Raw genomic sequence first — 20,924 nt, 5'->3', positions numbered from 1 at the left:
TGTGATTTTATAAACAAATAGGTCATATCTTTCTAAGGATATTTGATGATAGAAAAGAAAGTCATTTAGTGGTGTTCTCTAATGTCTTATAAGGTACAGTAGAGCAGAGATAAGCAGATTGAGATAGGTATATTGATAAGCACATGGATTGCTGGTAATTTGAAATAGTCTGGCAAATGTTCCTAACGCTAATGAGAGCATACTCCCTATTTAGACCCAGTTTGAATATTTACTTTTAAATTTACTTAAATTTAACATGTCAATTTAAGTCTGTTTAAATATATCCAGAAATCATATTAATATAAATTGTTTCCTAAAGAGGCACAACAAAAAAATTAATGTATTGTGATTAAGAGAATTTTTGTTTGAATTCCATGTATTTGTGCTTGCTTACTTGCTTGCTTTGCTTGATTGCTTGCTTGCTTGCCTGCCTGCCTGCCTGCCTGATTATGGAAGATCTTTGCCCAAGTCTGTTTCTTTGTTTGTAATATATTTTTGCACAGTCATTTTACTTATGTATTTACTTATACGGTGATTTATTTAATGGCATGTTCTAGGCAATCATGTGATTATCTCCAGGCTACAGAAGAGCTAAAAACATTCCATAAATGTATTTTTAATTTATTCCTGTTTTGTTTTGAAAGGTGGAAGAGATGGTGCAGAACCACATGACATACTCGTTACAGGATGTAGGGGGTGATGCTAACTGGCAACTAGTAGTTGAAGAAGGTGAAATGAAGGTAGACAGAATATTTCAAATTTTATAAATATGTTAAAATATATAATAATTTAGACAAAAGAGTTGCTAATTTCCCTGAGGATATTAATTCAGTAAAAAGATTGAAATTGGATCTCCAGCTTTGGTTCCAGCTTTAAGCTGCTATTTGTTTTTGCTATTTAGAATGCATATTACTTTGTTTCTCTCTGTCCAAAATAGTGTTTACAGTTCTAGTCTATACACTTGAAACACAATATGAGAGTACTAGGAAAGCATAAAAATATTCCAAAAATTCTCAGAGAACTCAATTTCCTTCTGTACTAGAAAAGGCTGGAATGTTTGGAACTTTGTAGCTTAAAAAAAGGATATGAAGTGGAGACATGATTAAACTGAATGAAATCTTACATAGAATGGAAAAAATGGAAGTTTTTCTCCTGTCAAAATATTAGAACTTATAAAGTTGATTGAAACAATATTTAAAATGAACAAAATGAAGCATTTCTTTGTACAGAGCATAATTAACCTGTGAAATTAATTATCAGTAGATGTGATAACCACTAACTTGGATAGGATTAAAGGGAACTAAATATATTCATTGAAGACAGGTCTATCAAGGCCTACTGCTTTTAAAAATTCAGTTACCTTTAGCATGGGGGGCAGCATATCTACAGATGCCAATAACAGAGGAACAATAGAGGGACATGTTATATATCCATCCCCAACTTGTGAATATCCTAGAGGCATCCGTGTGAGAAAAAAAATGTCAGAATAAGATGGGACCTGGTGTGATTTAGCAAGTCAGTTCTTATGTTCTATATTTAAATGAATGGTATTTCTACCGTAATTTTACTAAACCAGGATTGTCTCCACCAACTTCAAAAGTGAATTAAGAATATAAAAAAAAGTTTTTAAATATTTTATATTTATTCAAAGGTGTACAGGAGGGAGGTAGAAGAAAATGGCATTGTTCTAGATCCATTGAAGGCCACACATGCAGTCAAAGGAGTTACAGGGCATGAGGTCTGCCACTATTTCTGGAATGTTGATGTTCGCAATGATTGGGAAAGTAAGTAAAAGTAGTTTGTTTATTTATTTGTATTTGCTGCTATTCAATTGACACCCACTTCGTCCAGTTCCTTATTTTCAGCTAACATGTCTGGAAATTCTAGGACTTACAGTTTTAACTTATTCAGAGGACAGAGATCTGTCTAATTCTAGTCTAACTGATATGTGACAGTATTATTGCTATTATTCAATTATTTCGTTCTTTTCTTTTTTTTTGTCTTGTCTTTAGCAACCATTGAAAATTTCCGTGTTGTAGAAACCCTAGCTGATAATGCAATCATCGTCTACCAAACACATAAGGTAATACTTAGCATTGCTTCATAACACTTCAGAGTGGTGTAAGTGCTATGAAGAAAGAAAGCATCTAAAAGTTATAAATTTCTGTCTTATCTGAACTGGTTTTTCCTGTTAGAACATTGCCTGAATCATCAGGAAAAAATAGAGTTACAGATTGATGTTTGTTATTGTTTTGCAAAATTTGGTTAGAAGTTTCTTTAATCTTGATCATGTATTTTTGTTCCAAGCAATTCAGATCTTATTTGTTTTTAAGTGCAATAATAATTGAGGAGAGACTATAGCTCAGTAACAGAACATAAGCTTTGTATCCAAAGTTCCAAGTTTCAGTCTTTCCCCAGATGCTATGTATCTGTGAGTGGGTGACAGGAAGAAAATCATTTCCTAAATCATTTAAAAATATTTCTAAAATGATGCCCTAATTATCATGCCCTAATTATCCAAAGAAATGGCTAAGACCAAACTACAAATTGGGATATCTTCATCTTGAAGGGTAACTGATTTTGCAGTAAAGACACAATCTTACCATATCAATAGAGGAGAAGATTTGTAACTCAGGGTTGAAATGAAGGGTACTTGGTGCTCTCTGAGCTTGGTTGTTTACTTGCAGACATTTCATTACCCAAATTAGGTAACAGTTTGAGCTCAGAGGTAGCACCAAGTACCTCTGAATCTTAAGAGTATCTCTATATTAAACAATGTATTATAATTGTCTTCATTTATTTATTTAAATGAAATGCATCATCATCTTTTGACCAACAGCTTAAGATACCTAGTACAGGTAGTCCTCAATTTACAACCATTCATTTAGTGATAATTCAAAGTTAGATTACTGAAAAAAAAAGTGATTTGTCATCAAATTGGCACAAGTTTATATTTACAACGGTTGCAGTATCTCAGGGTCATGTGATCACTATTTGTAACCTTCCCAGGCGCTTCTGACAAGTAAAGTCGAGGGGGGAAGCTGATTTTGCTTAATGACTGTTTGATTCACTTAATTACTGTGATTCATAACAATCCCGGCAAAAAAGGTTGTAAAATTGGACTTAACAACTATCTTGCTTAACAACCTAAATTTTGGTCTCAATTGTGGTCGTACCTTGAGGATTACCTTATACATACCTCTGTATTAATTCTCAAACCTGTGTTATGGCCCGCCAGTGGCCAGCGGAGCTGGTAGCAGATTCGGACATTGAGGAGGTTGGGGAGGAACATGGGCCAGTCCTGGAGTCTGGGGAAGGCTCTGATGAGGGCTCTGCATCGGAGGCAGAGAGGGGGCTAAAGAACAAGGGTCGACTTGGGAGTAAGGCCACAGGTAGACGATGAATGGCCTCTCCCAGAGGGAATAAAAGAGGAGCAAAAGGGGAGTGGAGTTTGCAGGAGACAATTAGTTTGCTTAATTGGTTCGTGACTCCTTGCCAGGTTTTGAAGATATTGGCCTGGCAGCTCTCCAAGCCAGATAAGGTCTGTGACTATAAATTCTCCCTTGAAAGACTTTGCTGGATGTGAATGAGAATAATTCACAGTAACTTAATAAAAAGGGGTTTTTGTCGGGACAAGGCGTCTGCTTCATGCTCTCGGGAAGCCTAAGTCAGAACAACCTGAGAATTAGGGTGAACAGAGAAAAAATGATGAGGAAGAGTCATTCAGTAACTAGGTGTGTCAGTTTTATCTTGGTATTTACTACACCATTCTAGCCATGGCATAATTTACTTCATTAAAAGTGTGAATAGTGTTATAAGAGAGGAATATTGTGGTTAATACACACACACATACATGCGCACACGCACACACAACCATAGCTGTGTGAAGATGGGAAAGTTAGGAGGAAAATGAAGAAGTACAACCCAAATATAGGAAGTCTTCAACCTACAATATTTCATTTAGTGACCATTTAAAGTTACAACGGCACTGAAAAAAGTGATTTATGACAATATTTCACACTTATGACTGTTGCAGCATCTCATGGTCACATGATTTACCATATTTTTTGGAGTATAAGACGCACCTTTCCCCCCCCCCAAAAGGGGGTGAAAATTTAGGTGCGTCTTATACACCAAATGTAGCCCCGCCCACCCACTGGCCCACACCCTTTGGCCTCTGCCTCGCAGCAGTTACCTCCCTGCAAACAAACAGCAAGAAAAACAGCTTTCAGCTTCAGCACAGCCTAATTAGCACAAGTTGATTGGATCGGCCTCCCGACTCTCAGCTGATTTGCTCTCAGCTATTTTGTAGGGCTCTGCTACTTGCTGCAAAGAGATAAATTGCTGGAGCAGATTTTTTTTCCCTTGTGCTAATCAAGCTATGCTGAAAACGAAAATGAAAGTAAAGCAGGCTGTTTGCTGTTTGCTGCAACGAGGCAAAATTGCTCAGAGGCAGAGGGAGATTTCTTTTTCTTCTTTTCCTCACCAAAAAAGGTAGGTGCGTCTTATACTCTGAAAAATACAGTACATTTGGATGCTTGACAACTGTCTCACAAGTTATATTGGTTGCAGTGTCCCAGAACTCTGTGATCCCCTTTTGTGACCTTCTGACAAGCAAAGTCAATGGGGAAACCAGATTCACTTCACAATTGTGTTACTAATTCAAGAACTGCAATGATTCACTTAACAAATGTGGCAAGAAAAGTCGTAAAAGGGGGCAAAGCCCACTTAACAAATTTCTCACTTAGCAACATAAATTTTGGGCTCAATTCTGGTCGTAAGTGATCAGTCAATACCCATGTATGTAATAAAATTGTCCTTACAATTATTTTTCTTGAAGTTTGCAGCAGATGATTTAAGGAAACTAAAGTTTGTACTTTGACTTTACCAATATTTAGATTGGGGTCGAAATATTCTTTTACTTACAGATTGGCCACTTTGTCCTATTTGGATTGTAATGGACCAATCTACAAAAGTGTGGGTAGGAGCCAGTGGTCAGTTTCAAAATTTTTTACTACCGGTTCTGTGGGTGTGGCTTGGTAGGCGTGGAATGGCTTGGTGGGCGTGGCTTGGTGGGCATGGCAGGGGAAGGATACTGTAAAATCTCCATTCCTACCCCACTCCAGGGGAAGGATACTGTAAAATTACCATTCCCTCCCCACTCCAGGGAAAGGTTACTGCAAAATCCCCATTTCCTCCCAATCAGCTGGGACCTGGGAGGCAGAGAATAGATGGGGACGGGACCAGTCAGAGGAGGTATTTACCGGTTCTCCGAACTACTCAAAATTTCCGCTACCGGTTCTCCAGAACTGGTCAGAACCTGCTGAAACCCACCTCTGGTAGGAGCTTATGGAAAAATTCTCTTTCATCCTCTCGCTTATTTCTAGTCTTGGGTGTAGTTCACCTGGTTCACAGTTGGCATCCTTAATAATAAGCATACAATTATTTTTGCAGTTCTGAATAGCATCACATTCTGCATAGATGGATGTAATAAATGATGGCAATTACTGATTATTATTATTATCCTTGCTTGGATGTAACACTCTTTGTAAAATCTAATCCAAAATTAGGACAAAAGTGTGCAGAACATTCCATCACAGAATATTCTGATCTTAAAATGTATTGTACCAAGTTATTTTCTCAATCTCTCCAATATGGGTTTAATAATATTAAGCTACTAAGAGATGCAGTGGCTCAGTGGCTAAGACACTGAGCTTGTCGATCAAAAGGTCGGCAATTCAGTGGTTCGAATCCCTAGTGCCATGTAATAGGGTGAGCTCCTGTTACTTGTCCCAGCTTCTGCCAACCTAGCAGTTCGAAAGCACGTAAAAAATGCAAGTATAAAAATAGGGAACACCTTTGGTGGGAAGGTAACAGCGTTCCGTGCGCCTTTGGCGTTTAGTCATGCCGGCCACATGACCACGGAGACATCTTCGGACAGCCCTGGCTCTTCGGCTTTGAAACGGAGATGAGCACTGCCCCCTAGAGACGGGAACGACTAGTACATATGTGCGAGGGGAACCTTTACCTTTAATATTGACCTAAATTACAGGTTTGCTTTAAAAATTAGAACAAACAATATGATTTTAAAATCAAAGGAACATTTCAATAATATAGAAAACTTGTATCCAGCTGTCTTGAAAGTCACAGCGTATAGATTGTTAGGGATCTGAACATAACAACTCAGCTTTGAACTCTTTATATACAATAATTCCCTTTAAATCTATGTAGGCACATAATCAAAAAATAATTAAAAAATATTATTTTTCTTTAAAATTTACATTATGCCAATCCAAAACTTTATATATTGTATTGAAGGAATTTGTGGTGATATATATTTAATATATTTTTGTTTTCAGCAAATTAGAAATAATAAATGTTGGCAATTAGCATTAGTTATCAAAAATAGATAAAACAATGCAACACAAGTTATTGCTGTATTATCTAAAATTGAGAAGTACTTTGCATTGATGGTAAGTAAAAATGTGGGGGATTGCATTGCTTGGAAGAACACAATATGAGAGTCTGTTGAATTTTAAACATTTTTGCTCTTTGGTGATAAGTTTTGTTTTGGCTGTCGTATTTTAGCTTATAAATGAAGTATTTGGCAATACTATGCGTTTTTCTATATGTGTTCCTGCATAGAATTATTGAATAGATAGTTCTTTTTATATTTTTCTCTGGGATTATATGTGTAACAATCAGTATCCTCAAATTTTGATTTATTTCTCTTTTGTATTATTAGGAATACTGCAGAAGTGCTTTTTTTTTTAAATGAATACTTTAAAACATATAAATGCTTTCTTTCTAGCGAGTATGGCCTGCTTCTCAACGTGATGTGCTGTATTTATCTGCTATTAGAAAAATACCAGTTTTAAATGAAAACGACACTGAAACATGGATTGTCTGCAACTTCTCTGTAGAACATGATAGTGTTCCTGTAAGTAAAACTTGTAGTTTCTGAAGGTATTTATTGTTGAGGAATTCCTTTCTTAATTGCAGTGTTTGTGAACCCTAGGGCAAGGATAATTTAAAAGAAAAGAATGGAAAAAATTCAGGATATTTAACTTAATGAGTTTTTTTTAATAGAAAGAAAAGGAAATTGCCAAAAAGGCATTAAGAGTTGTTAACTTAATTTTGCAAAGCTTCTTCTCCAGTAACATTGTACTGCAAACCAGGGCATACAAAACCTTTGCCAGACCAATTCTCGAATGCAGCTCATCTGCCTGGAAGCCATACTGTATAAGGACATTAATACAATTGAGCGAGTCCAGAGGTATTTCCCGAGAAGAGTACTCCACTCCTCTGCTCGCAATAGAATACCTTATGCCACCAGGCTTGAAATTTTGAACCTGGACAGCCTAGAACTATGCGTTGGTCTGACCTAAGCTTAGTACACAAAATTGTCTACTACAACGTCCTACCTGTCAATGACTACTTCAGCTTCAACCACAATAATACATGGGCAAACAATAGATACAAACTCAAAGTAAACCGCTCCAAACTCGATTGCAGAAAATATGACTTCAGCAACAGAGTGTTCAATGACTGGAATACAATACCTGACTCTGTTGTTACATCCTCAAACCCCCCAAACTTTAATCTTAAACTGTCTACTGTTGACCTCACCCCATTCCTAAGAGATTTGTAAGGGGGCGTGCATAAGCGCACCAGCGTGCCTACTGTACCTGTCCTACTGTTCCCATTTATTCATACTGATTTCTTATGTACATACTTATACCTGTTTATACTTGTATAAACAGGTATAAGTAACATATGTTATGTTCATACTTATACTTGTTTTCTCATACATGCTTGACAAACTAAATAAATAAATAAATATAAATAAATAAATAAAGTTTATGCCATCATATTTCTTTATAGTCAGCATTTAATCAGCAACAATGTGAATGATTGTGTTCCTTGACAGACAAACAATCGATGTGTTCGTGCCAAAATAAATATTGCTATGATTTGCCAGACATTGGTAAGCCCTCCAGAAGGAAACAAAATAAGCAGAGACAACATCCTATGCAAGATTACATATGTAGCAAATGGTAAGGCATGACTATTTTCTTGAAATGCATATGTAGTTGTGTTAGTGTAAAAGGGTTTTTTCCCCCTCATTTACAGATAAAGAACTATACAAATAATAAGGCAAAAGGCCTATGTACATACTACAGTTGTGATTTATATACATGGCACATGGCAATTACCTTTTCTAAAGATATTGCAACAACTAATTCTGTTAGGAAATGGTTATTTGTCTAACTAGTTGGTCAGGCAATAAATAAACCAACAATGTATGTTTGCAGTCAGAAAGGTTTTATATTGCTTTAAGACTGTATTGCATCATCCTGTATCCTGATTGGCTAAGTTCTGTAGCCCATGTACTTAAGGGAAGTCAGGATCATGGCTTGTGTGGATACTACACCATTTTACCTGCTTATTTACTGAAACTCTCTACCTGATCTCTCTGCATGATCACTGTTTGATCATAGCTACATGTTGCTTTCTACTATTTATTGAATGTTTTGATATTGAACTTGTTCCTGTTTTGAAACTCAAGAAGAACTGTTTTATTGTGTATGACTACAACTGGTAAGAAGATTTTGTACTTGAAATATCCCTGGATTGATCTTTTAACTCTCGTCTTATCTGTGTATGACTTGGATTGTTTTTGGACTTTGCTTTACTTTTTTCTAAAAGTAAAAGACTACAACAACTCAGTGGGTTTGTATGTTAACTGTGATTGTTCACAACCACTCCCAGTCGCTTTTCATGCGTTTATTCAAAGGGTACTCTGCTCAATAACCCACAACATCGGTTATTAGCCAAGAATATCCTTAACATTGGTTATGGGCCCAGAGCACTGAGAGTTGGTGTGAATACACAGCACTATATTCAGACAGCTGTGTTTGTTGTTCATTGTCCAAGAGAAGATGGCACAAGAACAGTCATCCAGCATATCCTTGATAACCCGTTTGGATGGAACAAACTATGTTTCCTGGTCCATGAAATGCCACCTACTATTGCGTAAGGAAGGACTATGGGATGTAGTTATTAATCCACCGGATGTAACTGTATGGAATCCAGAGAAGAGCAAAGTAACCCCAGCAAACAGAGTAAATGGTTTTTCTTCTAGTACATTCAGAATTACAATTTGAAAATTATTTTTGGACATTTGAAGCCCACAATCACAATTTTAGGAGGTTACATCCCGTTTTTTTAGAGGCTGTGTTTTTCACATAAAATCAAATCTGGATTTCCTTCTGCCCACATGTTAAATGGAAAAGTTGCTGTGAAATCTGCCCATTGGGCATGTATTCTGTGTACATTGTTTTGTGGAGTTATACTCTTAAAGTTTTACTGTATTTTCCGGAGTATAAGACCCTCCGAACTATAAGACACACCTACCTTTTTTGGTGTGGAAAACAAGAAAAAGAAATCTGCCTCTACCTCCCAGCAATTTTGCTTCGTAACAGCAAACAGCCTGCTTTACTTTCATTTTCATTTTCAGCATAGCTTGATTAGCACAAGAAAAAAAAATCTGCTCCCAGCAATTTACCTCCTTGCAGCAAGCAGCAGAGCCCTGCGCAAAACAGCTGAGAGCAAATCAGCTGAGAGTTGGAAGGCCAATCCAATCAACTTGTGCTAATTAGTAGGCTGTGTTGAAGCTGAAACGAACTGTTTCTTCTTGCTGCTTGGTGCAAGGAGGTAAACTGCTGGGAGTCAGAGGCCAAAGGGTGGGGGCCAGTGGGCGGTACATTCGGTGTATAAGATGCACCTAAATTTTCACCCCCTATTGTGGGGGGGGGGGGAAAGGTGTGTCTTATTCTCTGAAAAATATGGTAAGTATGTAGTAATAATTGTAGATGGATTGTGAGATGACAATTTTATTTAGATAGATCTGTAAGTGCTACATGGGGGTCTAATTTAATTTCCTATTCCTGTAATATTAAAATGAGAACTGATTTTATTGCTTTTAATAATAGTCCTACATAATTTAAATTTTAGGATTTCAAAATTGTCTGTAACAAATATTTTTTAATTGGAAGTTTAATCTGCAATCTCTGCTAAACCTAATCAAATATGAAATTTGATTACATGTAAGTGCAATTCCCCCTTATATCCAAAGCAGTTTAAATCCAAAGGTTTATTTTCCTGCCTGTCTCACATACTTTTAGATACATTGCCAAAGTTTACATTTCTCAGGATCAGAACTAGGTGGCAGTTAATTGGCAACATAACCAACACTCATAGTCTTAAGTAAATATAGCTTTCAGCTAACTCCCATCCTAACTGCATTTCCCAGAAAGGTGCTCCAACCTTTTTCAAATTTATTTGAAGCTATTTAAAATAAATTGAAACTGATCTATAGTTAAGATACTGTATAGTTTAAACAAAACATTCAGATTAAAATTCTTCTGAAAGTACTATATTTTAAAATTACCCCCTCTCTAAGCTTAAAGTACCATAACATGCAACATCAATAATAAGAGGATGATCAGCATCAGAGTTTTAATCAAACCTCTATGTAAACAGTTTCCTTCTGAGTTAGCACCAAAAGTTTACAATATGCAAAATAAACATAAGTGCAGTGTTATGATCACAGACATAAGGCATGAAGTAAATCATAAAGCAAAAAAGCACTTAACGTAAATAAACTTATAACAACTTCAAAAATCTATGCAGAGTTACAACACTAACTAAAGGTTGTGTAAGGCCAATCCTAAAACTACAACATGGCTGGAGATATACAGGTAATCCTTATAACTGATTATTTAATGATCAGTCAAAATTTCAAGTGCCTTATGGCCTATAAAGACTTCTGACTGTCATAAAATATTGTGGCATCCTCCCACAGGCATGTCAGGCATTTGCAACAAACTCGCATTTATCGAGCTCAATAAGTGACTCAGCGGTAGCAATAGTAGCTAATAGAGTTCTCTTAAGGCTATCTAGCTTTTGTAAAATATCACTTTGTTGGACCTTGGACAGGGCACCAAAGGTACTAATAAATACAGCTTGTTCCTACTAGACTTGGCCTCATTCTGCATATCTATCTTATTCCCATGGCCTGGCTTAGTCAAGGGCAAATGGGGAGAGAAGATAATGTTATTAACAACAGGTTTTATTATTTGGAAGACTGTGTAGGTCAAAAGTAGCTGAGCTGAGCAAAGAGGTTACCCCTCCATCATGAAAAGAATAGCAAGAAATTATTTCATTTTAAATAATATGTGAGGTATAATAGTTTGCTTAAAAGTAAGATTTGAGTAATGCTAGGCAAGCTTGCAAACCACTCAGTCAAATACAAATCTATTTGCTGATGGTGGCAGGGAAGAAGCTGTCCCAGAGAAATTACAACTTTTCTTTTGGAGACCTAACAACTAGAATTAAGGCCATTTCAAAGATACATGATATATGAAGGACAATCTGAATTAATTACAAGGAGTAAGTGAGCTTTGATGAAGTAACTTCTTTACTGCTTGAACACTTTGCCAGCAATTACATTTGTGATTTATTGTTACTCAGTCCCAGAGATGTTGGTTCACTCAGCCCTGGGAATGTCTGTTTGGCCTTGGACTTCAATAAAGGCAGAAAGTCTTTTTGTATGTTTTTGGGCAAAAACTTCAAAGTCACTTTTTAACAGATCCAGATTATTTTTAATTGCTCAAACACAGAAATGATAGTTTGTACTTTTATGTTTGTGATTTTGCCATGAATTTAGTTGTGCTCTCTCATATCAGCGGCTTCTCCTAGTCCTTAACATGTGCAATTTGTTCTTATTTTCTTTAGAGGAAACTAGAGTGTGAAGGGGGTGAAGAATGATAGCCAGTGAATCCGACCCATCTATTAAACCATGTCTAAGAGAAACAGAACACTCCAATAATTGTTCTTTTTCTGTTTCTGTATGTTAGTCCTCTTCAAGAGCCTCAAATTTATTAGAGATGAGAAACATGGTTAATTTACTTACTGTTTCTTTTTGTAGAAAAAGTTCATTCATTTTTGGTTGTTTGGCTGTCTTAGACAAATGCTACAAACCAAGACTCACTCTATGAGCCTTGGTGGTGCAGCGGACTAAGTGCTGTTATGTAGCACTTAGCTGCCAGCTGCCTGCAATTAGTGTGAGTTCAAATCTCACCAGGCTCAAGGTTGACTCAGCTTTCCATCCTTCCGAGGTAGGTAAATTGAGGACCCGGATTGTGGGGGCAATAAGCTGACTTTGTAGAAACACCGCTTGGGGGGGACAAAAAGCCCTAATAAGCAGGTATATACAAAAGAATGAAGGCTATTGCTATAAGTGCATTGTAAGCCGCCCTGAGTCTCTGGAGGAGGGCGGCATATAAATTGAACTAATAAATTGAACTAATACATAAATTGTTCCTTTTCCCTATTCTCCAAGTCAGAAATATTTTCTCTTTTCTTCTCAATGCCTGACTCTTCTTTTTTCTCTTTCTCAGGAAGTTAAAAATATATAAATGATATCATTTGCTTATTTTAATAAGTTGTAAACAACATTAAACTAAAGAGGCAGGTTATAAAACAGAATCTCACAGAAAAAGAGGTTAATAGTTTGCCATCTTGTCCTGGGTTTTTTTCCCCAGTATTACATGTCAAGAGTACAACTGATTTTAAAAAGTAGAAGTAAAGACAGCTATCCTTATGCTTCAATGTTGTATTTTAAGTCACAATGTTTTGGCATGGTTTTAAAAATTAGGAAAATAACCTAGCAAAATTAGCAAGTGACTAATTTTCTTCCAAGCAATAGAATAACAAGATTCACAGAAATTTCTATATAAAAAAGGTAAAATCAAGCCTCTTTCCATTTAAGTGTAAATCCTTCTAATTATGTAGTCACATTCATGCAGTATCATTGGCAATAATACCGAAGCAGTTTGTTACTGGTTTTTGCCATTTTTTGGTACTTCCAGATTCCGTGGTAGTCTCTTGTTCAAGTACTTATTAGGATCAACTTTTAAGCCATAAAAATATATCTATGTCAACAATATACAGATAATCCTTGCTTAACTGCCATTTGTTCAGCGACGATTTAAAATTATAATGATGCTGAGCAAATGGTAGTTATGGCTGGTCCTTGAAGTTAAGTCTGTTGCAACATCCCCACGATCAAAATTCAGGTGCTTGGCAGCCTGCCTTCATTTATGATCAAAGCATGGCCTTCAGCTCCTGAGAGCGCTACCTATTTTCTCTCCCCCATCTCTGTCTTTCTGGCTACCTTGAGCTCTGGTGTGGCTGCCTAACCCTGCTACCCTGCACCACCTCTAGTTGATCTTTACTAACTTTTTCCTTCTGCCGCTGACAAGGCAGGTCCAGTCAAGGCAGCTGCTGGCCCTTAAAACATTGAATTTTTAGGTGGTGGAATCCAGAGTGGCTAAAAGGGCAGATAGGTGGATGGGAGGAATTGAAACTGAGGCAAGTGTGGCAAGGCAGGAGAAGCCTGAGGTCCCCACTTGACAATGGTGTAATCCTTGCCTTACATTACAACTACTGCAGCTGTAATTGCTAAGCAATGCAATCCTATGATGTTTCATCTAAACGACATTTCACTTAGCAATGGAAATTCCAGTCCCAACTAGGTCATCAAGTGAGGACTACCTGTAGACGTTTTATAGGTGAAAACAAACTTTCCAGTGGCAAGAGTTACCCTGCGCTCCTTATTTACTCGTAAGAATTGTATACAAATTTCTTCAATTTGTCCAGTAAATGGAATTGGAAGAGATGTTAGGAACTCTTCGTTTATGTCTTGATAGAAAATACAGAATAACAGAATATGAGTTTGTGTTTCAGTATTACCATCATTACAAAAGTAAAGCTGATGGCATAATACTTATGTAATTTAAATTCTCATCAGATTTAATTGTTTTGTGAATTTACCACTCCACAAAAATACAATTATATTAACCATTTAAAATCTCATCTTTATTTGTAGTGAACCCTGGAGGCTGGGCCCCAGCTTCTGTACTACGGGCAGTAGCAAAACGAGAGTATCCCAAATTCTTGAAACGATTCACATCATATGTACAAGACAAAACAGCTGGGAAGCCTATTTTGTTCTAGTATTATCAGGTATGTATAATCCCTTGGGGTTTTTACAATATATAATTATTTCATCATTAACTATATAGTCACTTCAGATATGCTGAAATATTTGAAATGTTTCTTAAAATTAGTTTTAAATGTGGGTGTATGGGAAGTAAGACAAATTTACAATTGGAAGAAATAAGAGGTTACAGTTATGATTATAATTTTGGGGTTATATTCTTGATACCAAAACGTTCTGAAAACTTCCTCAGCACCTTCTAGGCTCCTAATCTCACTGAATCCTCCCTCCCTCCCTTTCTCTCAGTCTCTAATTAGGGATCTTGCATGCTGCAAAGCAAATAACCAGCTGTTATACAGGTAGTCCAACCACTTGTTTAGTGACCATTTGAAATTGCAACAATGCTGAAAAATAAGACTTATGACTTGTTCTTGAAGTTGCAGCCGTTGCGGTGTCTCTGCAGTCATGATTAGGCACTTGACAAGTGACTTGCATTTACTTTGTTTTAAAAAAACATAATTTTTATTAAGAATTTTGATGGCTATTAAAACAAATACAATAAACTGAGAGAAAGAGAATAGAATACGAAAACAAAATAAAAAGTTTAGGAAAGAATAATAAACAAATTTAGTATCTCTTCACCCCATATAAGGTTGCAAACAGCCCTCTTCATACTATATCCCATGTCTTATCTATAAGCAAATCCATAAAATTTCAATCATAGTGTCAGCAAAAAGTCCTCAAAGGATTGTCAGAACTTAAAAAAAAACCACCTTATTTTAACCTTGATCAAATAAACCAACTTTATATTCCTTCTTTTTATTTCTGTCTTAATCTTCAATCAAACATTATCATAGAATTTGATCTCACACTTCCTTATCTCATTGCACAGATTTCATGAAGGTTTTAGCAAGTCTCTTTTGTACATTCAATAAGAAAACAATTTCCAAATCATTCTCTTCTTTTATCATTGATATTTCTCTTTTAATTTTAAAAAACTTTGGCCAGTTTCTTTTGGGTATCCAGTAAAGGCCTTTTCCAAATTATTCTCTAATCCAATCATTTGTAGTTCCACCATATCTCTTTCATGTCACATAGAATTTGTTGATCTGTCATTCATTATCATCATCCTTATTCCTTCATTAACATCTTTTTGACATAGTCTGTTCACACAAGCAAAGATTATTACTGATAGTGTTGATATAATTATTGCCTGCCTCCATTCTTCAATTATCTTTAATATTCCCAATACTATAACATTTGATGTCATTTTGTAAGTCCCAATATTAACTGACATCAAGAAAGGCTTGTATTTTTCCCCTGCTTAGAATCCTAAGCCTCCCCCAATAGCATCTAGTTTCTAAAATTGTAAAATAACTTATCATTGTTATGACTTGCAATAGACAGGATTACCCAAAATAAGTGTTTCCCACAAGAAGCAATTTATTTTTATAGTTAATCCCAAAATCTTATAGTAAAAGCCAATATTCCAAATTTATCTGCACTTTTAATCTGTTTACAAGCAGTTGATAGCTTTTGTGCTGTTTATTTCAAATTCTTTAAGTTCTTAAGCCTATAATTAATTTTTCTTTTGCTTGGAGTTGAAGACAAAACTCACCCAATGACTTTTTAGACTTATCATTCTGAAGATCTCTAAAAGCTTTAGTTAATAGGCAGTTTCCTAAAGTGATTAGTAAGTCAGTTTTGCTCCACTGCAGTTGCAAAAAAGATGACTGATCCAGTGGTGGGATTCAAAATTTTTTACTACTGGTTCTGTGAGCGTGGCTTGGTGGGCGTGACTTGGTGGGCGAAGGTTACTGCAAAATCCCCATTTCCTCCCAATCAGCTGGGACTTGTGAGGCAGAGAATAGATGGGGGCAGGGCCAGTCAGAGGTGGTATTTACCGGTTCTCCAAACTACTCAAAATTTCTGCTACCGGTTCTCCAGAACTGGTCAGAACCTACTGAATACCACCTCTGGACTGACCCGTTCATCTCCCAGTCCTCAAACCCACAGTTTCCTCACAAGGGGGAGCCATCAGAAGCATAAGCGGGTGATCTTCTCCTTATCTGGAGAGGAACTAAGAAACCAATATACTCACTGGATCCTGGGACTTTGCCATGGTCTTCAGTTCTGCTTTCACAAAGCTGTCTTCAGTTTGCCATATCTCCCTGGAAATGGCATCCACCTTATATTTAGATTGGTTATAGCGTCCTGCAATCAGGTTATTGTCATTTGCAACCTGCACAGCCAGCTCCCAACAAGCAAAATCAAGGAGAAAAATCAGCAGGAAGTTGCAAATCACAGTCATGTGATGTCAAGCTTAATGACCCATAGTGACCTGCTAAACAACTGCATCCAGAACTGACATAAATCGGTAAAGTCACATGATGTTGTACTCAACAACTGCACCACTTAGCAATGGAATAGCCAGCCCCTATTGAAGTTGGTAAGTGAGAATTACCTGTAAATTTATAAACATCCTTCCTGACTGAACTTCATTATGCAAAGTTCAGAGAAGGAATAATTCAGATCAGCTAAATAGGCTACCAACAGATCAGTGTAGCTGAATACAGTCTTTCACCTTGTCAGGTGCCTGATCCAGGTCATACAAAGCAAGCAGATATGATAGAGATTCATTCCCAGCAACCATTTAAGCTTCCAGTCACTAACCATTGCTTTCAGATCTTAAACAAACTGCAAAGACTGCAGGGCAATCCCACTTCTGAAACATTACACCGAAGAAGCTTCAATGGGATGCAGGCTGAAAATGTCTGCAGAACGCCTGATCATTACCTGAGGAGTACTTGGTACTCCCCAAACCCAGAGAACCAATTAACAAAAAATCATCAAAATCATTTTAATTTTGCTGGTTTTGTGACATCATAAATAGAATGCCTGCAAATAAATTAGTTGTGATGTTCAGATAAGACAATCAGTGTGCTTAGCCATGAATGCACCCAATTCAACAGCTGGCTTTGTTCAACTAGAGAAACACAGTTAAACCAATCTATGGGTTATTGTACCTTTGCTTTTCTTCTTACCAAGGATAGAGGCAGCAGATATTGGCCTCATTGCAGCTTTTAGTGGTACTGGACACAAGTGAGAGGCTTCATTTATTTTCCTCTTTCTCCCTCCACCTAGTGATTGGAACAAGGCTGTGTGAACATTCCATTTGGAGAAATGAACCAAAATGAAGGCTCCAAGCTGGAACGTAGGATCTACAGTCTTATGGGCCAAGTCCTGCATTCTGTACACAACTGAAGAATACTGCAATGCCATGAACTTGAATTTTCACTGTCTTCTGCTAGTTCACTTTGCTGAGTTGATGTGTAATTATAAAAATACATGTGTTGATACATGTATATGGCTCTGTTTGCTTGCTCTAGAGGAGAATACTACAATTTTGGGTCACCAACTTGGTTCATTGCTTTAACTTTTGAATAATTTGAGGAGATTTCGTTTACTGTGGGACTTCATAAGACACTTGCACAGTTCTTGTTTTTGTGTACGTCTAAAAAGCACAAGAGACGGAATACACATCTAGCATACCATATGTGCTTTATGTACACAAAAACATTATGTTATAACTTTTTTTCCCATCAGGTTTTCAGTAAATTCTGTGTCCTTTCAGAGGGGATTTGTGTATGCTTGTATAATCATAGTTCATTGCTGCTGAGTTTCTATGAGAAATCATATTATGTAAAACTTCTCTTAAAATATGAGGGCTGTCAGGATCTTTATGACTTGCCTTTTCTATAGTCTTGCTCCGATGAAGGCCTTCTGTGGTCTGATGGAGTAGGCATGAAAAGCTTTATTTTTTTCAGATATCTTTATATTTCTATTTTTAATTTCAGTTGTGTAATATGTGCTATAGAAATTTAATTCCAGAACATGATCCCAAAAAGATATTATCTTTTGGTAATATCTAGAGTTATTACTAGATACTATATAAGAAGGCCTGACTGCCAGAGAACAGCTACTGCTGTATCTTGCCCAGATTGTGTGAATATGGGCTGCTTTCTAGCAATTGGAACTTTAACACTGTGTAATATTTATTGAGTTAAATTGGATTGCTGAAGATAACATTCCCAGTCTTGGTGGGGAAAAATGCTATTGTTTAGTCCTACATGTTGTTTCCCGTTGAGTAAAGCTATGCTATGAGATTCATCTATAAAAACTTGCCATACACTTAACATTTGCCCTATGACCTGCCTTGTCAGATATGAAAACAAATGAAATCTAAAAAGAGTTCCCCTTAGTTGCTATGAGAAGTTAACTGTCAAGGATCTGACTGTCTTTAATATCAAGAAATACAATCTACAAAGGGTGAACTGTATGAAAAGACTGGTGGTCCTTTTGAGGAAATGCCTTGGGTTGTACTTTTAAAGTGAGATTAGCCAGATGACCTTTTTAGCTGTCAGCTTGTGTATATATATAAAGAGAGAAACAAGATTTGGATATATTTTTGAAAAAAGCAGAAAGTCTTTATTTCATATAGAGTAGCTGATGCCTGAAAACAAATATAATACTTTTTAATGAAGATTCAGCTAATGAAAATCTTCAAGGTTGGAAGCAAATTAGTTTGGGTATAAACTGATGTGTCTTTGGTACACTAAAACAGGCACACTCTAAGGTTGTTTTATGTACATGTATACAGAATTCATGCTTTTTAGTATCCTTTATTTGCCTTTCTCTAAATAATGTGCATGGAAAATGCCTTACTACAGAATAATTCTGATCATGATTTAAAATGTAGAAAAGTGCCTATAGGGTAATGCTGGCAAGGCAAAGAGTAAAGATGATGAATTTGATCTGTTTACTATCTCACCAGTAAGCATTTTGTATACCATTTCTTATACCTCAGATAAGTTTAATATTTTTGCAATCAACTGGAAAAAATTACTTGTTCACCATAGCCACTGATGGGAACTTCAATATCAAACTAATACTTAGACCCTGAAAATGAAGCCAACAATTTGCCATTCCTGATTATGATCATGGAACACATGCAGATAACTATTATTTAATTGGATAGCTTTATTTTAGAAAGAGATGAAAAGTTTACAAAGCAGTTTATAAATCTTAATGTCATTAGTTGCATTTGCACTAAATGTGATGTATTTTGCAAATCTGTAAATAAAAATTACACTAAAAAATACTATTTGTAAACTAAGCTTTACTTTTAGACAAGAGTTGTCACTTCATTACAGCTAGCCCAGCCCAATCTGTCTTGAAATTTCTTAGGATGTATAATAAAATAATTGTGGTCTGTGCTTGCCTAGTAGTTCTTAATGTTTTTTTCTGGAACAAATTTTTATTTTTATTTTCCAATTGATTATTGGCTCTTTTCATCTAGCGCATCCATCCACCTGAGACTTTACAAGTGGCATCTTTTGCTATAATAACCAATGAGCAAATAATAGTCCTTACAGTTTTTTTATGAACTAAACTCTATAGTTAAATTCCGTGGATGTAGGTGGCTTTACTGTATCTCTCTAGCTTATTGTTCCAAAGACTGAATAGCCACCAGAACCAACATTAACGTTAGAATCTTATCAGATGGTGGACTTTCATTTTTAGCTGGGAAGGGACAACATATTGATACCTATCTGGTTTTTTAAAATCTTTTTTATTATTATTATATTTTGCAATCAGACTAAATGTTATAAAATCCTTAAAGGGGTTAGAGATGGAATGCTTGGTCATCTTGAAAGAAATTTCTCTTATTTTATTTGAGTTGAGCTGACTTGTAAGAAGTTATACTGGTTCTCATTAATCAAATGGTTAAGTCAATTTTTCACAAATCTTTTTGTCAACTGTTCATTATATAAATGAAGGTGTATTTGAGTTACCATGTTCAATGACATGCTCAAATTATGAATCAGTTTCTAGAATGTCCCGAGTGTGTAAAATGTGACTCTTCTTCTATGATAGCTTTATGATCCTGTTAACATTAAAAATAAATGACTAAATGGAGTTGCCTCTTCCATATTACAATCACAGATTTGAAAACCAGTATTTAAAAGTGCAAAGTATTAAAATATATTACAAACACATTTCTATTTTGTATTTATTTTTTAATACTCAAGACTAGCTTTACATTATTTTGTTCTAAGAAAGAAACTACTAATACAACGCAGTTGCAAAAATGCTATTGCTTTTATGTGTGTCTGTCAGAAGTGGCCAAACTTTTTGGTGGCTGGGCTCTGCACCTAATGAGTGAAAGGCATTAGTAATGATTGGGACCATGAGTGAGGTTGGGTGGGTTTAATATTTTTTTCTGGAGTGTTTTACTTTTCCCCCAATACTTTATTGTAGGAGGCTTCGTACTATATATATATATATATCTGTCTTCTTAAGTTTTCGCGGGTGTGTATATGCAAAAAATTAAAATCTCGGGTGTTTTCCCGCGTCATGTTAAATAAGTTAATTAAAATGTTTAAAATTCTGGTTAAAATCCTAGTTTAAAATCATCTAAAAATCCTTACAGAGCACTCTGCAAGGTCCTTTAAAACCTTAGCTAAAATCCTACCGGAACCTTAAAAGTTTTTCTTTATAGCAATGTTTCAACAGGCTCACAACCCTGTCATCTTCAGGCTCTTATTTAGTTTAGAAGCTGTGAGTGTGTTGCGAGGTCGGAGCTGTCGCTTTTCTATGTTTGCTGCTGCTGACGTATGCTGGTTAGCCTGTAACTCTGTGTTGTGATTGGAGGACAGCAGTTTTTCTTCCTGCTTCCTCATCCTGGCTTTTTGGCTACATGTTACCGGCCCAACTTTCTCAGGTTCTCTATTATTATCTGTCTGCTATGGCGGGGCCTCAGCAGCAGCCTTCATTTCTCCAGATATCCTTTGTTGAT

At 36.2% G+C, this 20,924-nt stretch overlaps 1 protein-coding gene across 2 annotated transcripts in view; it reads left to right on the top strand.

Annotated features, from left to right (window-relative positions):
- CERT1 (ceramide transporter 1) overlaps window positions 1–20,124 on the top strand; it is a 71,182-nt gene extending 51,058 nt beyond the window's left edge. For both annotated transcript variants that reach the window (XM_070938818.1, XM_070938817.1), the window contains 7 exons: window positions 645–740; window positions 1,652–1,784; window positions 2,013–2,083; window positions 6,812–6,940; window positions 7,931–8,057; window positions 13,955–14,091; window positions 17,210–20,124. In XM_070938818.1, coding sequence (XP_070794919.1) covers window positions 645–740; window positions 1,652–1,784; window positions 2,013–2,083; window positions 6,812–6,940; window positions 7,931–8,057; window positions 13,955–14,082 — 684 coding nt within the window. In that variant the 3' untranslated portion in view covers window positions 14,083–14,091; window positions 17,210–20,124. The remainder of the gene's footprint in view (window positions 1–644; window positions 741–1,651; window positions 1,785–2,012; window positions 2,084–6,811; window positions 6,941–7,930; window positions 8,058–13,954; window positions 14,092–17,209) is intronic.
- Window positions 20,125–20,924: the final 800 nt, after the last annotated feature.

This window comes from Pituophis catenifer, unplaced genomic scaffold, assembly GCF_029215685.1.
Source record: "Pituophis catenifer annectens isolate HBS135680 unplaced genomic scaffold, rPitCat1.0.hap2 SCAF_2, whole genome shotgun sequence".
In the NCBI taxonomy this organism is placed as follows: Eukaryota; Metazoa; Chordata; class Lepidosauria; order Squamata; family Colubridae; genus Pituophis; species Pituophis catenifer.
The sequence above is the reverse complement of the archived record's forward strand: the minus strand, read 5'-3'. Positions and strand labels throughout refer to the sequence as shown.